General features: G+C 37.0%; 3 protein-coding genes across 3 annotated transcripts; all 3 read right to left on the bottom strand.

Moving 5' to 3' along the window:
- Window positions 1-2,558: 2,558 nt before the first annotated feature.
- On the bottom strand, window positions 2,559-3,551 carry LOC148830180 (olfactory receptor 52K1-like). The gene has a single exon (XM_088921927.1). The coding sequence runs from the start codon at window positions 3,549-3,551 to the stop codon at window positions 2,559-2,561; it is 993 nt and encodes a 330-aa protein (XP_088778053.1).
- A 10,898-nt stretch (window positions 3,552-14,449) lies between these two features.
- LOC148830179 (olfactory receptor 52K1-like) lies at window positions 14,450-15,442 on the bottom strand. The gene has a single exon (XM_088921925.1). It carries the CDS (start codon window positions 15,440-15,442, stop codon window positions 14,450-14,452), a length of 993 nt encoding a protein of 330 aa, XP_088778051.1.
- Window positions 15,443-18,796: 3,354 nt separating this feature from the next.
- LOC148830178 (olfactory receptor 52K1-like) lies at window positions 18,797-19,780 on the bottom strand. Its single transcript, XM_088922337.1, has one exon. It carries the CDS (start codon window positions 19,778-19,780, stop codon window positions 18,797-18,799), a length of 984 nt encoding a protein of 327 aa, XP_088778463.1.
- Between the last annotated feature and the right edge of the window lie 4,109 nt (window positions 19,781-23,889).

The raw sequence follows: 23,889 nt of genomic DNA, 5'->3' as shown, positions 1-23,889 counted from the left end.
TAACCCAGCAAAAACATGACTGCAAAAACTTAAACCAGCAACAAAAATATATATATATATCCCGTGTTTTTACCTTGTTCAAGGCATCCGCAAGATCAGAAATATATCCAAGAGGCTTACCTTACTCATCTCCATACTTGGAGGAAGCTGAAAGGTATTGGCTGTTGCAACTGAATTTTGAAACTGACCGCCTTGAAAAAGCTGGTCTGATTGGTGGAAAACGCTGTCATTCATTGTATTTTCAGCCATTCGTAGCCCTGAGGCGATGGTAGAAAATTTTGTAGAATATTTTCAAATTCGTCAACTTGTCTTGATTTTTTATCCAAGCTAGTAGACACCTAGCGCAGGGCCTACAAAAAGCTGTTTGACAGGCCACCCCAAAAAATCTTTGAAGTCAGAAAAAAAATTCCTGCTGTTTTTTTGTGTATAATTTGTGTCCTTATTATCAAAACAAAACCATAATACAGAGTATAATACAAAAGTATTTAGTTTATTTAAGTATGATAGAGCTATGATACAGTAGATAAAACTTTTTAAAAAAGGTAAAAACGATAGATAAATAAGTGTAAAATGGCCAGATATTTATCAGTTTGCTTTTTGTACACAGCTCTTGAATATTGGTCTTCCTCTGACATTCTGCCTTCTGTGTTGTGTCTGCTAGTTCTCTGCATAAGTGTTTTCGAGGAGCCCCAGTTTCCTAACACATTTTGAAAATGCTGTGCAGGTTTATTGATATCTCTTCACATGTGAGTGTGATGAGATCCACTGGCATCTCAGCCAGGGTACAGACCTGCTTTTTGTGTGTTGCCAGATGTCTCACAGCAGCCCTTTAAGTACAAAGTATTTAGTGAAAATGCAAGGAAGGCATACTACAAAATGAATTATTTGTCAAGTTTTTAATGTACAGTATTTCTGTATGTACAGTAAGATCAATGGGGTTTCTTTATTTTCTTGATACAGTCTGAAGCAATTTGAAGTTTTTTTTATTTATGGATGTTTTAGATTCAAGTTACTTATATGTGATTAGATTTCTGCCACATGGTAAAAATGTGCTTGTGCATATTTTTATTTTTTTCATGGTGGTTAAACAGAGATCAAGAGAGTGCTAATGGATATGAAATTGTGCTTTTTTTATTCCAGCAAAATACAATAACACCTCAGATAAGGGGAGATGGGAGTAGAGACAGATCAGATATTTTTCTGAACTGTTGTGTGACACAATGTGACATTTTCTGCAGTTATATCTGACAAACTCTATGGCGGCTGCTTAGATGTGCTGAAAATAAAATGTTTCTGAAAGCCACAGTATGAACATGGATTCTTGTGAGAACAAAGGATTTTTGTGTGAGAGATTGAATAATGAATACTGCTGAGATGGGATAATGCGATACATCAGGGAAATAATGTCCCCACCTTGATTCTTTGTATTTCTGCATCACCAGTCTCAGAAATCACCATGGACCCTGTCACGAATGTTCACTATACTTATTTAATTGTAATCAGCTGTGGCACACTGCTGCATTTACACACTTCATTCAGATCTAGTTTTTTAAATTACACTTTTAAAGAAAGTTAACCTCTTTCAAGCTCAAGAACAATAACAATTGTGTTAATTTAAAAGTGGTCTCATGAGTTCTCAGATACAGATACTTATGAGGAATAATCAAGATCTGTATTTACCTGACAGCCAGAATTACACCAGGTGTAATTTGATGAATCAATATTTTAACATAGGTAATCAATAGCTAGTACTATTAACTAATGCAACACCAGCAAACATGTTTTACACAATTATAATAAACAACACAGTTGTGCAGAGGCAAAAGATTTATTGTAGGCATATTTTGCACCATGTCAAAATACTATTAAAATACATTTTAATGATTTTCTTGAACACAGGATTATGAAGAGTATTCTTCCCAGCAGCAAATCTAAGGATTCTGCACTTAGTGCCTCAGTATTATTAATGTGACAATTTAAATAAGTTTAAAATTTCAGTGTTTGTGCCTTATATTCTTTATCTTCATAACATAAATATTAGATTGAGCCAGCCAGTGATATGTGCTATTTATTAACATTAGGAGGTAAATACTATAAAAGTAGTAAGATGAACATATGAGTTAAAAGGAGATCATGCAGTCTTTCAGTAGCTCACTCTTTATTACAAGACCTTAATCATGCAAACAGTTTCACAGTGCAGGCCCTGGAGCTAATTTCACTTCCCAACAGACAGGCTGCTATTCTCTCACCTACTGTAGGTGAGTCATGAGAAATACTCTGTACATATTTTGTTTTTCTATCATAGTCATCAGGATCAAACCAAACTTCTAAACTTATTGTTTCTGTACTATGACTACAGTAGGTCCTGGAGCACTGAAAAAACATCATTTCACACAACACAGCACTTGTCAGTGAACACAGAGATCTTCCATTTATACTTGAAAACTTTTAACATTTTCTTTCTGTTGGTATTTCCTTTTAAATTTAATGTAATTTAATTTTTTTCCAATTTGAGGCACTAATATTGTTAAAGAAAAGATCCAGCTGTATTCATAATGTTATTTAGGTTGGTTGTACATTACATCAGTCATTTTAACAGAAACCTGGTTATTCCTGATACTTTTAAATGCTTTCAGTATCTGTTCTCTTATGTCTTTAGTTTTGAATCCATAAATAATTGGATGAAAACAGCTGGGGAAAAGTAGATACATTATACTAATGAGAACACGGATGTTGGGAGAAAGTGAATTCCCAATTCTATATGAAAGCAATGCTATCATGACATATATGTAATTCAAGAATAAGACTATAATATGTGTAGTGCAGGTATGAATTGCTTTTCGAGAAGATTTTCCAGAGGCTTTAAAGAAGACAGAAATGAAAATTTTCACATAAGAAATAAAAACACACACCCAATCAAAAACTGTAATGAGAAAAATTATTAGGAGTCCAAAAATGTTGTTTATCAATGTGCTTCCACACGCCAGTCCCACCAGAGCCATGTGTTCACAGAAGCAATGATCGATGATATTCGAGTTACAGTAAGACAGACTGCCATCAAGGAAAGCAACAACCACAAAGAAAATGGCACTTCTGAGAAGTGATGCGATTACAAATTTAAAACAATTAGAAGTGTTCAAATAGTCGTTATAACGCAATGGAATGCATATGGCAACATAGCGATCTATAGCCATCAGGAGGAGAATGGATGACTGGAATGAACCAGTGAAGTTAATAAAAAACATTTGGGTCAGACAACCGGTCAGTGAAATATCATTCCAGTTAAATAAAAAGCTTAGCAACATTCTTGGCATGAAAGACATGGTCAGAAACAGGTTTATAACTGATGTGGCACCAATTAAAACACACATTGGAGAGTGTAAACTCCTTTGTGTCTTAATAACAAATATCAAAATCGAATTGGCCACAACAGACAAGGCAAACATCAGGAAGAAAGGAAAAAAAAGCAGCCATCTGTGTTCTTTAAGTCCTGAAAATCCAATTAAAAAAAATTCAGAGTGAGAAATATTTCCACCTTGGTATCTCTGCATGTTGATTTCCTGGAAATCAGAGAACACTTCTATTAATTACATTAATTATATTTAATTTAATCAAAATGAAAATATTGGTAAATATTGACTGCTGTATTGGATTTAAAAATCCAACTGTCATAATTTGAATCATTCCAAATCAATGGTTTTGTCCATGATTTTATTAGGAGCATATAAAGATTTAGCAGGATTTCAGTATGCATTCTGGTAAACTCAAGAATCAAAACCTTTGTTAATAGTATAATATTTACTAATTAATTGGTTATCAATTAGTATAATATATTCTAATATTGACCATATTAACTTTAGTTACAACATAACCAGATAACAGATATCATAGTGGAACATGCTGCCATCAGTGAGGTAATGCATTTTCCAATCACACTGCATCAGAAGTCACTGCAGATATAATGGTTTCTGGTGAGGTGTATATAAAAAAAAGAATAATCAAATATTCTTCATATATCATATAAATATAATAACCATAGCATCAGTAACAATGAGCATAGTCAGAGTAACTCACTGTTTGATATGGACACCCTTCTCCTGTCTCTTGTTTTTGATCTTGCAAGAGCTGCTCTTAAATCTCTTTATCATAGTCCCAGATGACGTGCTACAACACAGTTAAAAATAATTCTTTGTAGTAATAAACAAGGTAGGAATTGTGAGGGTGGCACGGCATGACATCTTGTAAAATTTCAATGGGAGCAGAGGCCCACGAATCTTAATCAGTGCATTGAGAAATCCATTTTCATGAACAAAATCGAATACTCAGCATTTCTCACAGCCTTCTGTGAGAGCCGTTTAGTGTATGTAAGAGGCTATGTTTTTTATATACAGTACCAGTTTTTTAATTCAAAGATAAGGCCCAAGCCTCAGCTTGCAGAGCATTGTGTTCTGAGTGATGACTAAGACAGCTGTGGCTCAAGATCTCATTCCGTTTTGTCACTGATGAAACTCAGGTGAAGCACATCCTCTTTCAGAGGTCAGAAGCCTGCTGGCGGATCACTATAAACTCCCCAGCAGACAATTACTATTGTAAATGTAGAGGATGTGCAGGACTTGTTTAGTAATTTTAAGACAATTGATTTTTTGTTGATTTAGATAGTTGTGGCTCGAAATCCCATTTTCATTTCTCATTGCAACCACACTCAACTGATGTGAATTCTGTGCCAGAGGTCATGAAGGCTTGTGTGTGGATCACAATAACCTCCTGGGCAGGGAGAAAGTATTGTAAATGTAGAGGCAGGAGAGGAAGATATATTTGATGCGTCTTATTTTATATATTTATCTGACATGCTTAGAACACACATTTTTCTACTCTCACTTCTTTACTTGAAATATCACGAGAATTAATGATGTTGCATAGCATCTCCTACTATTCAGAGTGCAGATATTGTGAGAGAGTGTTCTCATCCTTTTATGAAAGCAATGCTACCAATGCACAGACATACTGTAACTGAAGAACTAGACAATTAAATGGGTAGTAGTTCAGGTGGGTAGCTGCGTCAGGATGCGTAGGCTGCAAAGGTGATGGTTTCTGTGATGGTTTTGTAGAGTCAATCAAAAATCAGAAATGAACATTTTGAAATAATAACACACATTGTTACACTGCAGAAACCCAGGGACTAAGGCGGACAGGTTTCACAGATGTCTGCTCTTTATTGTGCATAACTCTTAACCGACACAGAACTGCAGAATCCCACCAAGGCACCCAAGTGCTATAAATGGGAACCAAATCACATTTCACAATATGTCACCAACAAAACCCAAAAATCTTTTTCAGAAAACCTTATATCAATCGGAAATAGACAACCGGAGCTTCACAAAACCGTTTTCAGAACCAAAGTACACCAAGGCTATTGATCACAATAACACTTTTTATCTGATGACACACTTCAGCAAATTTGAATTTGAAGCAAAATTTCCAAAGTGCGTAGTTAAGTAATCAATAATCCAGCAAAACATGACTGCAAAAACTTAAACCAGCAACAAAAATAAATATATATCCCATGTTTTTACCTTGTTCAAGGCATCCGCAAGATCAGAAATATATCCAACAGGCTTACCTTACTCATCTCCATACTTGGAGGAAGCTGAAAGGTATTAACTGTTGCAACTGAATTTTGAAACTGACCGCCTTGAAAAAGCTGGTCTGATTGGTGGAAAACGCTGTCATTCATTGTATTTTCAGTCATTCGTAGCCCCAAGGCAATGGGAGAATTCTTTGTAGAATTTTTTCAAATTCGTCAATTTGTCTTGATTTTTTATCCAAGCTAGTAGAAACCTAGGGCAGGGCCTACAGAAAGCTGTTTGGCAGGCACCCAAAAAAAAATCTTTGAAGACATAAAACAAAATCCCTGCTGTTTGTTTCTGTATATTTTGTCTGCTGAGTGGACACATTAAGAGATAAAAGAAATTTGATTATTTACTCTTAATGCCAAAGGGGTGAGCTTCAATTTAAGACTTAAACAAGGCTTCTGCTATGTTCCTGTCACACCCTCTACAGCCAGAGGGCGCTCCTACTCTGTCCTGTCCCTTGCTTCCTGTGCTCTGCTGTCCTTCCGGTGTCTCTCTCTCTGGGGCTATATATTTCCGGGTCTCTAATTCACCTCGCTCAGCATTGACGTTCGGATGTCCTGAGACCCGCCTAGCACTAGGTAGCCGCTCCGTCCGTAGCCTGAAGTCATAGGTTTCTATACGGCATTTCCAGAACTCTTTGCACTGCTGAGCCCGGGCTAACTCCCCTTTCCGCTGCTTCGCATCGGGTCTTTTTACGCTCTCCTGCCATTCCACGGTTCGTCCCTTCCGACATCCATGACAGTTCCGCTGAAGAGATATGACAAGATGTTTAAAGGGAGAAAATTCCAGGCTGAAACTGGCTCTGGGGGCATGTATCAGTAAGGTGTCTTGTAGATTACTGTGTCTGTTCCCTTATAGTACTCACAGAAAATCACAAAATAGTTGAAAAGTATGATCAGACTGAGGTACACACTCACAAAAAATCATTTTGGCACACATAACATTATAGTGGTCTACTGAAGCCCACATAACACGCTACCTATAATTTTGACAAAAAAAAAACAACAATTGCTTCATCTTGAAAAATAATTGTTTTCTGATTTTGATATACTGTCGATATTTCTGATTCCAGACATCTGTTACCTAAATAAAATGTTGCAGTTACATTTAATAAATTAATAGTTAAATTAAATTTATTCTCTTCTTTGCAAATAATTGAAAAATAAAAGGCTTCATGTTTTCTGCACTGAATGAAAAGATTATTCAGTTAAATTTGCACACCCATTCTTTAATGCCAAAACCCTTCTTAATTGCAGATAGTCGTTGATTTGTGTCCTTATTATCAAAACAAAACCATAATACAGAGTATAATACAAAAGTGCTTAGTTTATTTAAGTATGATAGAACTATGATAGATAAAACTTAATTTTTTAAAGTGTAAAATGGCCAGATATTAATCAGTCATTTAACAGTTTGCTTTTTCCTCACAGCTCTTGAATACTGGTCTTCCTCTGACATTCTGCCTTCTGTGTTGCGTCTGCTAGCTCTCTTTATCTCTGCATAAGTGTTTTCGAGGAGCCCCGGTTTCCTAACACATTTTGAAAATGCTGTGCAGGTTGATTGATATCTCTTCACATGTGAGTGTGATGAGATCCACTGGCATCTCAGCCAGGGTACAGACCTGCTTTTTTGTGTTTTGCCAGATGTCTCACAGTAGCCCTTTAAGTACAAAGTATTTAGTGAAAATGCAAGGAAGGCATACTACAAAATGAATTATTTGCCATAACTCTGAAAAATTATAATTCCAGCTTCTTAAAATATAATAGCGGAATTTGTAGCATTTACTGTCATGATGGAAATAATAGCTTCAAGTGTGACACAGATGATTTGGCTGTATTTATATTATGTAATAAATCCACAACTCTGAAGGAAGCAGATACTGTATCTTAAACTATCGATTACAATGTACAAAAATTGTGAGCAAATTAAAATAAAGCTCAAGTGATGTTTTCAAAATATACTGTGTATGTTTATGTTGTACAGTACCAGGTTGAAACAAGATTTAATCATGCTCAGTCACTGACTGTTGTAGAGCATAGAAAATGATCTGTGTCTGTTGTTTCTTGTTATTTAAATATTTAGACTGGACAGTTTTAACCTTTCAGCTCTTTCTTTTTCCTGGAATGTGGTGTTTACTGGGACACAGACTTGAGGGGGAAAAGAGGACTGATACAATTTACAAAGGAAACCCTTTAGTTTCCTCCTGCTGTATTCTAATGTCCACCTTCAGTCCCCTGTGTTTTCCCCGGGTGACGCAGCGTCTGCTGGCTGGCTACTTCTGGCTGAGTTAATTAACACACATGGGCCAGTGCAGAATTGTAATGTTTTGTTACATTAAGTGTATCAGATTGGCAAATCTTACCACAATGGAGACTTGTGTAACTGATAAACACAAGATGAGTCACAAATACATTTAAGTAATACAACATGTTACCAAATAACATGTGAACTGTGACAAAAGGTTCCTAAAAATGTGAAGAGGTTTACAGGACTAATGAATCTATTTACTATAAAATTCATTAAATGCACCTTTTGCTACGTTTATGAAAAACCTTTATTTGCAAGGTGGGTTTGAATGGCCTCTTGTCACATATTACCTACTGTATATCTGCGTTTTAAAAATTTGGCTTCTGAACTTTCACACATTTATGTACATTTTGTCTTGACACAACTTAAAAATGTCACTCAGAAATGTATATGTTTATCTGTTTATCTGTCTGTTAGAGATGCCTACTGATGTATGCATTTGAAGTGCGTGTGAGCAGTGTGCTAGAAAGTGAGAGTAAGTGCCTTTTCTCTTTCCTATATTTTAGCTTGCTTGACATGTTTGCTTTTTCTTGTCTTTTTTAACTGTACTGGTCAGAGTTGGAATATCCTCCTGGAAATCTGACAACATTTTTAAAACTCAAAACACAGGCACAGAAACAAATGTTTAGCTGATGTATTAGTTACTATAGAAAATTAAATGTACAAATAACTACATTTATCCATGATTTATCTTCACATGTTGGAGTGTAAATGTTGCTCAAAACTCTGAGAGAAGATTATCTTTGGGTTTTATATTAAGGGCTGGGGCTATGTGGTTTTTAGATTGTTTTGAAATGATGAAGTGTTTTAGTTGGCACATTCCCACATCTAAAAGAGGGGCACATTCACTGCCTTTAAAAATTAAGACAAGAGAATGGAGGTTCAGAGAACTAGTCAGGCTGCATCAGAGTCACCAGGCCACACACCTGACTTGCTGGGTAGTAAGTCCAATACAAATGATCTGGTGCTAAAAGATCACACATACTTTATCCGAGCCTAATGGTGAATCACATCCAAACTCTGAATGGCAGATTCTTCAGGAGACAGACTTGTTGTAGTGATCATTTCTTTTTCTCCTATCAATAGCTCTGAGAAAAAAGAATACAGAGTCTGAAGAGTGATTCTGTTGCTGAAAGAATGCAGGCTAATGTTGGAAAAGGTGGGGTCAAGCATTCCTCCTTTTAAAATCCCTGATGAAGGAGAGGATTAAGTATGTTAAGTGTAACCTCCTGTCTTATTTTAACCTGTCTTATTGCACAGGGTGTAACGTGAAATGTAGTTCAGGACCCTATACAGACGGTATAATCTGGAAGTAAGTGGAGAAGGACAACAGGGAAAAGACGTAGAGCAGTGGTTCTCAAACTTTTTGGACCAAGTACCACCCCCGATCAAACCAAAGCATTCAAGTACCACCTACAAGTCATCCTCTCATAGGAACCCCAGAAAATCTCATTGACCAACATGAGCACACGTGCGTGCACACACTCACATACGCACATAATAAATATGATAATAATAATAAAGCACCATTTCAGTGAGAGGGGTGAGCCTGTTTAGTTGAGCAAAGCGGATGTGAATTAATTGGTCTAGCCTTCATACAATTCACAGCAATCCAACAGATTTTAGATCTTCAGGCATTTTCTTGACAGCCAAGGCCTTGCGTTGGATGCTGCAGTGCGTCCACTTCATATCTGGAACAACCTCTCTAATTCGTGAAACTACATCTTTGTGTCGGCTTGTCATTGCCCTAGCACCGTCTGTACAAACTGCGACGCATTTTATCCAGTCTATGCAATTCTCTTCGATAAATTCATTCAGAAGCTGAAATATGTGCTCTCCTGTAGATCCTGTTGGTAGCGGCTTACAGAACAGAAAGTCCTCATGGGACATTACCTCCAACTCATGTCTTACGTAAATGAGTAAATTGGCTAAATCAACGACATCTACAGAGTCATCTAATTGCAGTGAAAAGACTCTGCTCATCTTAACGCGCTCTATCAGCGTACTTTTGACATCATCTGCCATATCAATAATTCTGTGAGTGACAGCGTCTTTCGAAGGGGGCACCAGGTCGAGCTGTTTAGCAGCTTTTTCTCCACACATAATAAGTGTCAGCTCTTTAGCCAACGGTAAACAAATAGTTCTTCACAAATAGAGTGGGGCTTACCTGCTTTACCAAATCTGCAAGCCCGCATTTTTCCCCTTTTCCATTTCAGGAGTCAGTCTCAGAAGTTAAAAGAAATTATTTCATGTGCATGGGAGCAAAACACAGACGCTCAGTGTATTTTTCTCAAATTAACCTCGAACAGTTCTTAAATATTTTTCTGTTATCCATCACGCTTTCCTGTGCTTACAACATTGGCATTTTTCCAAAATCACACACATTCTCCTACCTTCCTATTTGCTGGAGAAAACTTATACAATTGGTCACTTACAGTACATCCGTAGCATGCATTCCTATACAATGGTATAGAATTAAATAATAGCTCCTGTGTCCCCTCAAGTATTAGCATGTGCTGTATCGTAGTACGTAGGCTTCGTATTTGACACAAATTAATTTTATTAAAATAGAAAATATGAAAACCATCCCAATTTTTCAATGCACACAACAAATTTCCAGGGTCATATGGCATACCACCTGGGGGTACCATAGTTTGAGAACCATGGACATAGAGGATCAGGATGGAAGCAGGAGCAGGACGGGATGACAGACAGGGTGGCGTGATGGTGGTGATCTGGTGCCTGGGGGGGCATGGCGCAGGCAAACAAATCCAGACAGTCCAAGGGGGAAATCCGGGGTTCTGAGTCCAGGAACTGGGGATCCATCCAAGAAAAGACACTAAAATCCGAACAGGAACAGAGAATAAAACCAGGGTAACAAGGCCAGGCACTCCGAGCCCCGGAGTCAGCTGGTCAGGAGGCCATGATGAAGCCTATGCCAACGGGTCTCTCCTGAACCCGGCAGGGTTCCAGGTGTCCATCTGCCAATGCTGAGCCAGAGTACCAGGCTTAAATAGTGACCGACAAAACAGGGGGCAGGTGCACGTAATAAAGAAAAATACAAAAGGGTCGGAGCGCCCTTAAGAGGAGGGATGACTATCATGACACGGGCTGAAGCTTCAGAGGTTGGCCATGCTTGTAGTGGTACAATAAAAAAAACACAGTGAAAAACGTTTTTCAACCAGTATAGAAGGAAACGGGAAGTATGTGGATAGAGATATCTATTCTTTGGCTGCAATTTAATTGTGTTCTAGTCAGAAGGAAAGAAAGGAGCGCAGTGCTTGGCGCGGCTTGCAACGTGCTCACTGAAGACTCGTTAGTTGGTGCTGACTGAAACTAGCAGAGTTTGTGCACTGGAGAAAAGTGACTGTGGGTCCCAGCAGGTCAGGAAGAGGACTGGTTCGTTCCTGATGAAGCGCTAGTTCTGAATACTGATTCAGCTGTCCACAGTTCCGACCTGTTCACGAGGCTTGCTGCTGGTGCTAGCCTCGGGTGGATCCTTTGGTTACGCGCTGGCAACCTCCGCTCTTGACTCTTAGAACAAAGGAAAGTTCTGGCACTCGGACATACTGGCCATTATGTGGTGGTCCAGGCTGAGTCTGAGGATGTTTAGGAGGAGCCCTGATGCTGAATGTCCAGCAGGCGCGCTGCGAGAATGTCCTGTGCTTGGGAACTGTGTTCCCTTGGGAACTGTTCTGCACTTCCCAACTGTTCTGCCCTCCGGAACCGTTCCCAGGCGCTCTGTGTTGCCTGTTTTTACCTGGAGGAACTGCAGGTCATTCATTGGTTGAAAGTTTCAAGGGCATCAGAGACCCACGTGGGGTTAACCTGCCCTACTAGTTCCTGATGGGCTGATGATGAGTAACCATGCCCTCTGACCTTAGAGTTGTAAACCAACTTTGAATAACACTTTCCCTTGGAATCTCAGACTTTTAGGCACCGAAATGACATTTGTTAAGGTTTCTGGAGAATCTCAGGAATTGGGGAGCTGTTCCTTATCAGGACACTCTATCAGCTAGAAAAACACCTTAGATGTGAACCTAATGGAATGGCCTCTGTATAAGGCACCACTGAGATAAAGGAGAGAGGGACTGGCAAGGGAGCAGAAAACTTTATTTCTGTATTTTAATAAGCCTTGCCACTACAATTCTTTGATGGCTATTATTAAACGGACCTTGCGGAATAACTCAGCAACGCACACACTCGAATACTAGGTGTGAAATGTTCGGACAAAACGACAGCATTTTCCTTTTCCTGACAACATAAATTACTGGAGAAAGCAGTGAATAGAAGGCAAGAGGTGTTTACTGGGACACAAAAGGGTAATAAGGGGTAAAGTAGGTGTGATATATCTTTTAGAGGGTATCCTTCAGTGTTTCATTGGTTCATACTGTATTATAACATCACAAGAGCTAGCGTTCAGTCCCTTCTGTATTCCCTGGATAATATACAGTACAAGTACTGTAGTAATGTACTGGCTGACAACTGTAGTGTCTTAAATATTGCAGTGGTGCCTAGAGTTTTAATATAAGAGTTCGTTCAGCAGAATGATCAGTATTTTAGAAGCCTGCATTAATATACAGTATATCCATTTATTTAGTAAATAATATTAGGCGGCTAGAGGCAGAAGGTTTACACAACCCTGGAAACACTGTGTGTCTTTGTTCTGTTGCTCATTTCGAGTCTGATAAGAAAGGCTCTAGTGGCTGGTGGGCAGCTGTATCCTCCCTGTATTGTTCTTTGTCACTGTAGTTAACATGGACAAAATGCTCTTTTAGTGATTTTCAAAACTGAGATCTGGACTTATAAATAAAATGTATATTAGTTATTATATTAGGCCTGCTGATTTTTATGGTACAGTATTTCTGGATGTATAGTAAGATCAATGGGGCTTCTTTATTTTCTTGATACAGTCTGAAACAATTTGAAGGTTTTTTTATATTTATGGATGTTTTAGATTCAAGTTACTTATATGTGATTAGCTTTCTGCCACATGGTAAAAATGTGCTTGCGCATATTTTTATTTTTTTCATGGTGGTTAAACAGAGATCAAGAGAGTTCTAATTGATATGCAATTGTGCTTTTTTTATTCTAGCAAAATACAATAACACCTCAGGGAGATGGGGGTTGAGACAGAGACATTTTCTGCAGTTATATCTGACAAACTCTATGGCGGCTGCTTAGATGTGCTGAAAATAAAATGTTTCTGAAAGCCACAGTATGAACATGGATTCTTTAGAGAATAAAGGATTTTTGTGTGAGTGAGTAAATAATGAATACTGCTGAGATGGGATAATGCGATACATCAGGGAAATAATGTCCCCACCTTGATTCTTTGTATTTCTGCATCACCAGTCTCAGAAATCACCATGGACCCTGTCACGAATGTTCACTATACTTATTTAATTGTAATCAGCTGTGGCACACTGCTGCATTTACACACTTCATTCAGATCTAGTTTTTTAAATTACACTTTTAAAGAAAGTTACCCTCTTGAGCTCAAGGACAACAACAATTTTGTTTTATTAAGAGTGGTCTCATGAGTTCTCAGATACAGATACTTATGAGGAATAATCAAGATCTGTATTTACCTGACAGCCAGAATTACCCCAGGTGTAATTTGATGTAACAATATTTTAACATAGGTAATCAATAGCTAGTACTACTAACTAATGCAACACTAACAAACAAGTTTTACACAATTATAATAAATAAGACAGTTGTGCAGAAACAATAAAAGATTTATTGTGGGCATATTTTGCACCATGTCAAAATACTATTAAAATACATTATAATGATTTTCTTGAACGCAGGATTATGAAGAGTGTTCTTCCCAGCAGCAAATCTAAGGATTCTGCACTTAGTGTCTCAGTATTATTAATGTGACAATTTAAATAAGTTTAACATTTCAGTGTTTGTGCCTCATATTCTTTATCTTCATAACATAAATATTAGATTGAGTAAGCCAGTGATACAGAGATATGTACTGTTTATTAGGAAACAAACATAAGGAGGTAAATACTGTAAAAGTGATAAGATGAACATATGAGTTAAAAGGAGATCATACAGTCTTTCAGTAGCTCACTCTTTATTACAAGACCTTAATCATGCAAACAGTTTCACAGTGCAGGCCCTGGAGCTAATTTCACTTCCCAACAGACAGGATGCTATTCTCTCACCTAGGTGAGTCATGAGAAATACTCTGTACATATTTTGTTCCTCTATAATAGTCATCAGGATCAAACCAACATTTTCTTTCTGTTGGTATTTCTTTTTAAATTAAATGTCTGAAACTTATGACATAAATCAAATTGCAGACCGATATAAATATAGATTTTTTTTCATTAAATGTACATATAACACATGCAAACCAGGGTTTTAATGTATTCAAATGTATATGTACCAAAGCAGAAAAACTGTACTTAATTTTTTTTGTTAAAGAAAAGATCCATCTGTTTTCATAAGATAGATAGATACTTTATTGATCCCATGAGGGAAATTGCAGAATGTTATTTAGGTTGGTTGTACATTACATCGGTCATTTTAACGGAGACCTGATTATTCCTGACACTTTTAAGTGCTTTCAGTATCTGTTCTCTTATGTCTTTAGTTTTGAATCCATAAATAATTGGATGAAAACAGCTGGGGAAAAGTAGATACATTATACTAATGAGAACACGGATGTTGGGAGAAAGTGAATTCCCAATTCTATATGAAAGCAATGCTATCATGACATATATGTAATTCAAGAATAAGACTATAATATGTGTAGTGCAGGTATGAATTGCTTTTCGAGAAGATTTTCCAGAGGCTTTAAAGAAGACAGAAATGAAAATTTTCACATAAGAAATAAAAACACACACCCAATCAAAAACTGTAATGAGAAAAATTATTAGGAGTCCAAAAATGTTGTTTATCAATGTGCTTCCACACGCCAGTCCCACCAGAGCCATGTGTTCACAGAAGCAATGATCGATGATATTCGAGTTACAGTAAGACAGACTGCCATCAAGGAAAGCAACAACCACAAAGAAAATGGTACTTCTGAGAAGTGATGCGATTACAAATTTAAAACAATTAGGAGTGTTCAAATAGTCGTTATAACGCAATGGAATGCATATGGCAACATAGCGATCTATAGCCATCAGGAGGAGAATAGATGACTGGAATGTGCCAATAAAATTAATAAAAAACATTTGGACAAGACACCCCAACAGAGAAATACCATTCCAGTTAAATAAAAAGCTTAGCAACATTCTTGGCATGAAAGACATGGTCAGAAACAGGTTTATAACTGATGTGGCACCAATTAAAACACACATTGGAGAATGTAAACTCCTTTGTGTCTTAACAACAAATATTAGAAGTGCGTTGGCCACAACAGACAAGGCAAACATCAGGAAGAAAGGGAAAAAAAGCAGCCATCTGTGTTCTTTAAGTCCTGAAAATCCAATTAAAAAAAATTCAGAGTGAGAAATATTTCCACCTTGGTATCTCTGCATGTTGATTTCCTGGAAATCAGAGAACACTTCAATTTAGCAGAATCAATACCTTTGTTAATAGTATAATACTTACCAATTAATTGGTTATCAATTAGTATAATATATTCTAATATTGACCATATTAACTTTAGTTACAACATAACCAGATAACAAATATCATAGTGGAACACGCTGCCATCAGTGAGGTAATGCATTTTCCAATCACACTGCATCAGAAGTCACTGTAGGTATAATGGTTTCTGGTGAGGTGTATATAAAGAATTAAAAAAAGAATAATCAAATATTCTTCATATATCATATAAATATAATAACCATAGCATCAGTAACAGTGAGCATAGTCAGAGTAACTCACTGTTTCATATGGACACCCTTCTCCTGTCTCTTGTTTTTGATCTTGCAAGAGCTGCTCTTAAATCTCTTTATCATAGTCCCAGATGACGTCCTACAACACAGTTAAAAATAATTCTTTGTAGTAATAAACAAGGTAGGAATTGTGAGGGTGGCACGGCATGACATCTTGTAAAGTTTCAATGGGAGCAGAGGCCCACGAATCTTAATCAGTGCATTGAGAAATCCATTTTCATGAACAAAATCGAATACTCAGCATTTCTCACAGCCTTCTGTGAGAGCCGTTTAGTGTATGTAAGAGGCTATGTTTTTTATATACAGTACCAGTTTTGCAATTCAAACATAAGGCCCAAGCCTCAGCTTGCAGAGCATTGTGTTCTGAGTGATGACTAAGACAGCTGTGGCTCAAGATCTCATTCCGTTTTGTCACTGATGAAACTCAGGTTAAGCACATCCTCTTTCAGAGGTCAGAAGCCTGCTGGCGGATCACTATAAACTCCCCAGCAGACAATAACTATTGTAAATGTAGAGGATGTGCAGACATGTTTACTAATTTTAGGACAATTCCTTTTTTGTTAATTTAGATAGTTGTGGCTCGAAATCCCATTTTCATTTCGTATTGCAGCCACACTCAACTGATGTGCCAGAGGTCATGAAGGCTTGTGTGTGGATCACAATAATCTCCTGGGCAGGGAGAGAGTATTGTAAATGTAGAGGCAGGAGAGGAAGATATATTTGATGAGTCTTATTTTATATATTTATGTGACATGCTTAGAAGAGACGTTTTTCTACTCTCACTTCATGAAATATCATGAGAATTAATGATGTTGCATAGCATCTCCTACTATTCAGGGTGCAGATATTGTGAGAGAGTGTTCTCATCCTTTTATGAAAGCAATGCTACCAATGCACAGACATAACTGAAGAACTAGACAATTAAATGGGTAGTACAGGTATGGATTTTTCCTCAGATGGTTTTGTAGAGTCTATGAAAAAACAGAAATGAACATTTTGACATAAGAAATAATAACACACATTGTTACACAGCAGAAACCCAGGGACTAAGGCGGACAGGTTTCACAGATGTCTGCTCTTTATTGTGCATAACTCTTAACCGACACAGAACTGCGGAATCCCACCAAGGCATGTTACAGTATGTCGCCGACGCTGTGTGCGACATAACACCCCCCCTCCCACCCTTCAGAAAACGAAAAAAACACAGTTTTTCCAGACAGTAAATAGGACTGCTGGAAGTTAGACCGGCAACCACAATAAAAGCAATTGAAAGTCAGTAACAAAGTCTTTACGCCAGGCTGGTCTGGACAGGACCCTGGCTGGCCGTGGAGAAGGGGCTATGGGTTGCTCTCCCACTAGAGCAGATAGCCCCTTGCCGGATGGGGCAGCCTTGGCCTCAACGACAGGTTGAGTGCCAATCCTGCGCTAAACGGCAGACCTTAGCAAAGTGATTGTACGTGCCGCATTGTTAACACAGGGCAGTTCTGAGCCCTGGTGGCGTGAGAGGGTGAACTGCAATTCCCGTAGCGCCTGGGAGGAGATGCACGCTGCTTCCGCATGTGTAGCACTCCTGCGTCTTGTGCGAGCCACTCTGGGCTGGTTTGAAACACTATTTGAATTGCCTTGTTCAGCGTGAGGTCATCGAGTGTTGTCAGCAGTCTTTCTCGGACTTTTATGTTATTCGTGTGCTCTGCTAGCTGGTCTCTTATGAACCCGTCCTGATAACATAAAGCCAGGACTCAATATTTCCACATCAGATAGACAGAGTAAAAGACTGCCGGCACACAAATTGATTGTGTCTAATGCATAGAAATGCTTATGTGGGTTACAAAGAAACAAAACAGCATTTTTTGTGGGAAAAAAATAAGAAAAAAGAAACTCCACAGCCAAAACGTTGTGTTCCCTTTCTTCTCTTTTCAGCATGGAATAAACCTTTACTTGATCCTGTGGTGAAGACTACAGTATATGGTCACAGTGAATCTGCACATTTTAAAGCCATGCAAGTGTAACGCATACGGCCACCCTTGCAGGTTGTGACGTCACCGCCCTTCCCTGTGAATAGCATGGACCGCAGCCGTTGGGCTGACTGGAGATTTCCCCTTAGCTCAAGTGGCTGGGTCCCTGTTGAGTGACTCCGAAGGCCTGAGTTCGAGTCCCCATTGGTTGTGGGGGGGCCGACGTGAGGCGGCAGCGGCGAGGGTGCATACCCACATGAACCCGAGAGCGCTACACAACATTTTTCCTTTAATGGAAAATTAAAGTAGGAATTAAAATGTCCTTAGGAATGACTATGTGAAAGTCAGAACACTTACAGAATCAATTACAATTACAATCAATTATCATTTATAATGTTCATCAGAAAACTTTAGATTCTACAAGCAAGTCCTTGACACATTATTAAAGGTTATATAACTGACTTGTATGGTTTGTATCCATCCCTGAACTTATGAGCAACATTCTTTGTTTTTTTTTTATATGAAATGACAAACATAAAGGGAAAAGCCAATTTTGTAACAGGAATTTTAAAGCAGTAAAAACATTTTTATGAATTAATGTATAGAGCAGCAATAACATCCAAAAGTTCATGTAATTTTATATAATTCACTTGGCAGGTACAGCACAGTAGGAATAATCAAGTCTCATAAAAACAAAAAAAATGTTTTAATGCACAATTTTTATTTTTTATAATGAATTCCAGATATAATACAATAAACTGTGTTTAACATATAAATAGGCACAAAACGTATCTGTATACTTCTCTAGATTTGTATGATAGTGAAAAGTTTGGAAAGTGAAATCATAATTAAACAAATATATATACCATTTTTCACTTTATTGAAAGATTAAGTGGCAAACTGTAGAACAAAGCATAGTATGTACAGTAAGATTATAAGCATAAAGAAGGAAGGAAGGAGAAATAGTCTCAAATCATTTAATTTCACTTACAGTATATTTTAATGAAAAATTAAAGACTTACATTCTCACAATAAATTATTTTCGAGTTACACTTGACACTTTAACCGAGAATGGAGTGACCTTCACATTTTTGGGTATTTTTATTATATGTTTCCATATCTCCTTTGTCCTGAAGCCATAAATAATTGGATGAAAACAGCTGGGAAAAACTAGATACATTAAACTCAAGAAGGCACGGATATTAGGAGGCATTGCATTGCCAATCAGATATGAAATAGTGGCTAATATATAATACATGTAAGACAAGCACAAGACTATTAAATGGGTAGTACAGGTATGGATTGCTTTACGGGATGACTTCCCAGAGTCTTTTAAAAAAACAGAAGCAAAGATTTTGACATAAGATACAACAACTAAAATCCAGTCAAAAATTGTTAGAAAAAGAATTATTAACAGTCCTACAATGCCATTGATTGTAGTGTCTCCACAGGCCAGTCCCATCATGGCCATATGCTCACAGAAGCAACGATCCATGACATTTGAGTTACAGTAAGAGAGATTGCCATCAAGGAAAGAAATAACCACAAAGGAAAAAGCACTTCTGATAAAAGATGCAACAAAAAATTTTAGGCAATTAGAAGTGTTTATATAATCACTATAGTGCAGTGGAAAGCATACGGCGACACAGCGATCTATAGCCATCAGGAGGAGAATAGATGACTGGAATGAACCAGTGAAGTTAATAAAAAACATTTGGACCAGACACTCCAACAGAGAAATACCATTCCAGTTAAATAAAAAGCTTATCAACATTCTTGGCATGAAAGACACGGTCAGAAACAGGTTGACAACGGATGTGGCACCTATTAAAACACACATCGGAGAGTGTAAACTCCTTTGTGTCTTAACAACAAATATCAAAATTGAATTGGCCGCAACAGACAAGGCAAACATCAGGAAGAAAGGGAAAAAAAGCAACCATCTGTGTTCGTTAAGTGTTGAAAACCCAATTAAAAAAAAATTTGTGTGAGAAAAGTTTCCAACTTGGTATTCCTGCATGTTGATTCCAGTCCTGAAGTTTTAAAATATCACATTTATCTGTGAATAAATGAAAAGAGTGATCTGTGACAAAAGGATATTATGTAAAAAAATCAAAGTCTGATACCACCTTACATCTTGAAACGAGCAGCAGTGACACAATATCTCAATACACAAATGAACTCAATGAATCCATATGAACATTAAAACTGTAAAAAAAACAATTTATATATTCACTTTTTCCTGACCATTGCTTGTTTCACTGACTTTACTGGGATCATGGTGGACATAATAACACACCACCACACATTACATTAACAGCTTTTGAATATACTAACATCAGTTACAACATAACTAGATAAGTGATACAATACCATTAGTGAGCAAAGTGTATTTCATAAGAGCTCAACAAAGAATGTATCAAACAGACAAAACAAAGAATAAATCAAATAAGATAGTATTGCCACCCGCAAATTAAACCTAGTAAGACAAACTTTGTTGAATAGCCACAACATCAGTAACAATGTTCATGACAGAGAGTAATACAACTCACTCTTTCACAAAGAAGCCTTCTTGTGTCTTGTGTTTTTGATCATATTTTAATCCAGCATAGTCTTGTAAGACTACTCTTAAATCCCTTTCCCATATTCCCCTGATGAGGTACTAGCATGGTGTAAAAATAATCCTTAACAGTAATACAGGTAATATTTCTTAGGTCACCAAGGTAAGGCCTCACAGGACCAAGACACAAAAACACAGGCCTACAGCCTATATGTTAATCAATCTATACAGAAAGTAATTATAATGATAAGCAAACTAGCATCCCATCAATGAGAGCCACTGGGTACCTGACAATAGCATCTAGTTTGGTGACTATTGGAAACCATTTTTTAAACTTGTATACTGTAGGAGCAAGTCCTAGCCTTACATCTTAAAGGTAGAGTGTGATGAGTTTTGAATAAGACTGTTGTACAGTGGATCTCACTTTCTGGCTGCTTCAGTTAAAGTGCATCCCCAGTCACAGGTCAGAGGTCACCAAAGTCAACCAGGAGATTGGTGTAGTGTTGCCAGTATTCTTACAGTTGTTTGCATGGTTTAATGAAGAAAAGTGCTCCTTTTTTTAGAGAGAAACAGTGTTCTATTGGTTCACATACTGCCCGAGATCAATTGAAGCCACTGCCTGAGACACTCATGGACATTTTTGCAAACCATGACATAGAGTACTCTGACATACCTGAGTACCCCAAAAGGGGAAATATAACAACAACTGGCTATTTTTCCTGGAAGTAGCTAAGCTAGCAATAGTGAAGTGCAGGAAGAAGAGGGAGACAGGGGATGTGATGACTCTGTTTAGGGTGTTAGTGCTGTCCAGGGTAAAGATGGAGTTTCTTACAGACTCTCTTATCAGATTGGAGTGTTCCGGTAAGGGACATGTTGTGCACTGTGCAAGACTAGAAGCTGATGTAAGCATGGTAGACAGGTGGTTTCCAACTTTTTATTTCCTTTTTTGAAGAAGAGTTATTTGATTTAAAAAGGTTGTAATGTGAGACGTGGAAGTGAGATGTTTGACCGTGTAGAAGTTTTTTTTTTAAATTTAAGTTGGACTGTATATTGAGGGTGACTGTTATTGGCGCTAGACTGTGTTGGGGCTGAGGGTTTTGTAGTTACATACAGTATTATGCAGAAGGGAAAGGATTTTTACAGGCTTATTTAATTACATGAAAGTATTAAAATCAACAATTTAAAATCTCTCTCACTGTTTATCCACTTGCTTATCTATTTTATTTTTTGCAATTATCTATTTAATATATGCACAACTGAAATTTAGGGCAGAGACAAAGTTAAATGTCACTTGAAATGGATCAAAAGTATTAGCAAAAAGCACATATAAAAGAAAAAGTTATTATTTAAGGATCAGTAGGCAAATTATTATTGATCTTTATTTCATTAAATGATACCACAGTGAGTTTGCATGAAGTGACAAACCTGGTAACTAAACGCGTGCGTGTAAAATACATTTCCTAAATGTGACACATTTTCAGTTTTTAAAGGTTTTGGAGCCCCTGCTGTGAATTGTATTTTGCCATTTTGTAGGAGTTAGAATTGTTGTCTACCGTAGCTCATCATTTGCCGTCCATAAGTGATATCAATTCTGGTTTAAGTTACATTGTACTGTGTTGCTGACAGAAGGAGGTGCCCATCCAGGTTGATGTATGCTAGTCTGGCCACAGAGGAGGGTGGGTTTATCACCAAGTTGACCTAAAACCCCATTAAAAAAGATGTTGGCAACACGTGAACTTACTGGAAGCAGCAAGAGCTGCTGATTTGTTATGATGTTATAACATAACATACTGATATTATGTTATGTTATAACATAACATCATAACATAACATAAAATCATAACATGTTAATTTTCTATCAGCTGAGTTCTTGGACCCTCTCCCATCCTTTTTCAGGCTTGTCTAAGGGCCTTGCTCACCCCAACAAACAGTGGCATTTAATGGAGCCCTTCTGAAAGAAGTCTTGTGTTGCTGGTGCTTGAATTTTTTTAAACTAAAAATTCACTTCATCTTTACTTTAAGAAAAATAGTCTGAATATTTTTAATTCACAGAACATTGAATATTTTCTCTGAAAAATACAAGAGGAGCAGTGATTTTTTGGAAGGTGTGATTACAGTGAAGGTACATTTTAATGTATAAAGGATGCAGAGAAAAAACAATACTGCAACTTTTTAAAGAGGTTGTTTAATACATGAATGAACCAACATAGTAGCAATAGGTGCTGGTAGCTCAGTTCTTTTCTATAACCTTTTATTGCTCGATAAAAAAAAACATCTGACAGAAATTAAGAGCAAAGACACATTTTAATATCCACTGCAATGCAAGAAAACAAAGTATCAGCAGAAAGCACATAGAATAGAGGAAAATAAATAAAATGAAAATAAATTAAAATAGGTAGAAAAAGATATGTTGATCTTCATGTCATGAATAGAAACCACAGTGAGTTGTCATGACAGATTAATGATGAGTATGGGAACATGTACTGTAAATGTATTAAAAGTGAGAAATACAAGAATTATGTTTGCTTTCTAATATATTTGGTAGCTCATAAGAGATATGTTTCAGTTTACTACACATTATATGAACAAATTATTTTTTGTTTAATCAGCTTTTTTAAATGAAAAGCTTAGCAACATTCTTGACATGAAAGACATGGTCAGAAACAGGTTTATAACTGGTGTGGCACCAATTAAAACACACATTGGAGAATGTAAACTCCTTTGTGTCTTAACAACAAATATTAGAAGTGCGTTGGCCACAACAGACAAGGCAAACATCAGGAAGAAAGGGAAAAAAAGCAGCCATCTGTGTTCTTTAAGTCCTGAAAATCCAATTAAAAAAAATTCAGAGTGAGAAATATTTCCACCTTGGTATCTCTGCATGTTGATTTCCTGGAAATCAGAGAACACTTCTATTCATTACAGTATATTAATTATATTCAATTTAATCAAAATGAAAATATTGGTAAACATTGACTGTTGTATCACATACAGTACTTTATAGAATTTCATAGGAATACGCATTTTAAAAATCCAAATGTCATAACTTGAATCATTCCAAATCAATGGTTTTGTCCATGATATTATTAGGAGCATATAAAGGTTTAGTAGGATATCAGTATGCATTCTGGTAAACTCAAGAATTAAAACCTTTGTTAATAGTATAATATTGACCAATTAATTGGTTATCAATTAGTATAATATATTCTAATATTGACCATATTAACTTTAGTTACAACATAACCAGATAACAAATATCATAGTGGAACACGCTGCCATCAGTGAGGTAATGCATTTTCCAATCACACTGCATCAGAAGTCACTGTAGGTATAATGGTTTCTGGTGAGGTGTATATAAAGAATTAAAAAAAGAATAATCAAATATTCTTCATATATCATATAAATATAATAACCATAGCATCAGTAACAATGAGCATAGTCAGAGTAACTCACTGTTTCATATGGACACCCTTCTCCTGTCTCTTGTTTTTGATCTTGCAAGAGCTGCTCTTAAATCTCTTTATCATAGTCCCAGATGACGTCCTACAACACAGTTAAAAATAATTCTT

The sequence above is a fragment of the Atractosteus spatula genome, chromosome 7 (assembly GCF_055471065.1).
Source record: "Atractosteus spatula isolate fAtrSpa1 chromosome 7, fAtrSpa1.hap1, whole genome shotgun sequence".
NCBI classification, from domain to species: Eukaryota; Metazoa; Chordata; class Actinopteri; order Semionotiformes; family Lepisosteidae; genus Atractosteus; species Atractosteus spatula.
This window is presented reverse-complemented; position numbering and strand designations above follow the sequence as displayed.